This window comes from Austrofundulus limnaeus, unplaced genomic scaffold, assembly GCF_001266775.1.
Source record: "Austrofundulus limnaeus strain Quisiro unplaced genomic scaffold, Austrofundulus_limnaeus-1.0 Scaffold10, whole genome shotgun sequence".
NCBI classification, from domain to species: Eukaryota; Metazoa; Chordata; class Actinopteri; order Cyprinodontiformes; family Rivulidae; genus Austrofundulus; species Austrofundulus limnaeus.
Window position 1 is genome coordinate 1,994,595 of NW_013952412.1, and position 1,243 is coordinate 1,995,837.

Below are 1,243 nucleotides of genomic sequence, written 5' to 3' on the forward strand. Positions count from 1 at the left end.
CCCCCATGGTCCCCCCTGAAAATTGTTTTTGCAGGCGCCACTGGCAATCAGTTAAGGCTCAGAGTACAAGTTGGAGACGACTCTGAACCACAACAGATTTTTGTTTAATATTTGTAAAATTGACTGAGTTATCCCTTTTAGAAATCACAGTTTTGTATTTTCTAAGGGCAGTTTTCTGCACTGAATTGGACTGTTTGCAAAAGGTAATCTGTTGTAGATGTCAACCCGAACCTTTTAATAAAATCTGCCCTTTGATTCATGAAAGATTTAACTAACTGACCGACAGGTAAAAACATTTTTACTTGTCTTTTGCCCTTTGGCTGCTGGTGATAACCAGGGATCCCTTTATAAAACCCTCCATGGGGAGCTCATTAAACAAGCTCATAAATGAAATCAACAACATCTATAACGAGTGATCGGACACGGCCCTCCTCCACGACTCACCTCTACTACAGACGTGTAAATCTGCAGAAGGTGCTCCTCTCCTGCCACCTGTCGGACGCTGATCTTGCAGGAGAGCTGAGACGAGGAGAGGCTGTATCGCTCCAAAGAGAAGGCACACTGCAGGGGACTCTGGTTCCCGGCCCACACCTGAGAAAAGGAGAACTCCTGCAGGGAGGGAACAGATGGAGGGCGGACAGGAAGAACACCGTGATGGACGGATCAGGCTGCGGCGGCAGAGACGCTCATTAAATCCTGCTGAAGACGTTTGGTTGCTGAATCCTGCCTCGGCCCCCCCGCTTTGCTGTTCCCATGTTTAATTAGCAGTGAGTGAGTGGCCTCGTTAGCCAATCAATGTCGTTACCTAATCAAGACGGTTCAGCCATCGCAATGAAAACCTGCAGATTCTGGAAACCTTGGAGCAGAAATGGTTCCTGGAAACCAGCTGTATCAATATTTTGAGGGCAAATCAAAGGCTAAGATGAGTCATCGTTTTAAAAACATGTTTCGAGAAAGATAAAAAAAACCCTCCTAAACAGCATTAACGATAACAACAAGTATTATATAAGCATTGGGTGAAGATTTAGATCATGAACATCATATTTATAAAAAAATAGAAAATACTTGGGCTAAGAAAAACTCTAGTTTTTCTACCAAAAACCATAATTCACATTTTTAATTTTAACAATAACTCTATTTTCAAATATTTTACCCACTGAAAAAAATGTATTTCTTTCCAACTCTTAAAAAAAATCTATTGGCTCTGTTTTTGTCTTCTACTGCTTTGAGCTGCAAAAAATTT

The 1,243-nt window shown here is 41.8% G+C and overlaps 1 protein-coding gene across 1 annotated transcript in view; it reads right to left on the reverse strand.

Moving 5' to 3' along the window:
- The window catches only part of unc5da (unc-5 netrin receptor Da), a gene marked incomplete in the record, with an annotated part of 274,340 nt that overhangs the window by 13,275 nt on the left and 259,822 nt on the right, over positions 1-1,243 (reverse strand). Inside the window, 1 exon segment of the mRNA XM_014001635.1 lies at positions 445-609. Coding sequence (XP_013857089.1) covers positions 445-609 — 165 coding nt within the window.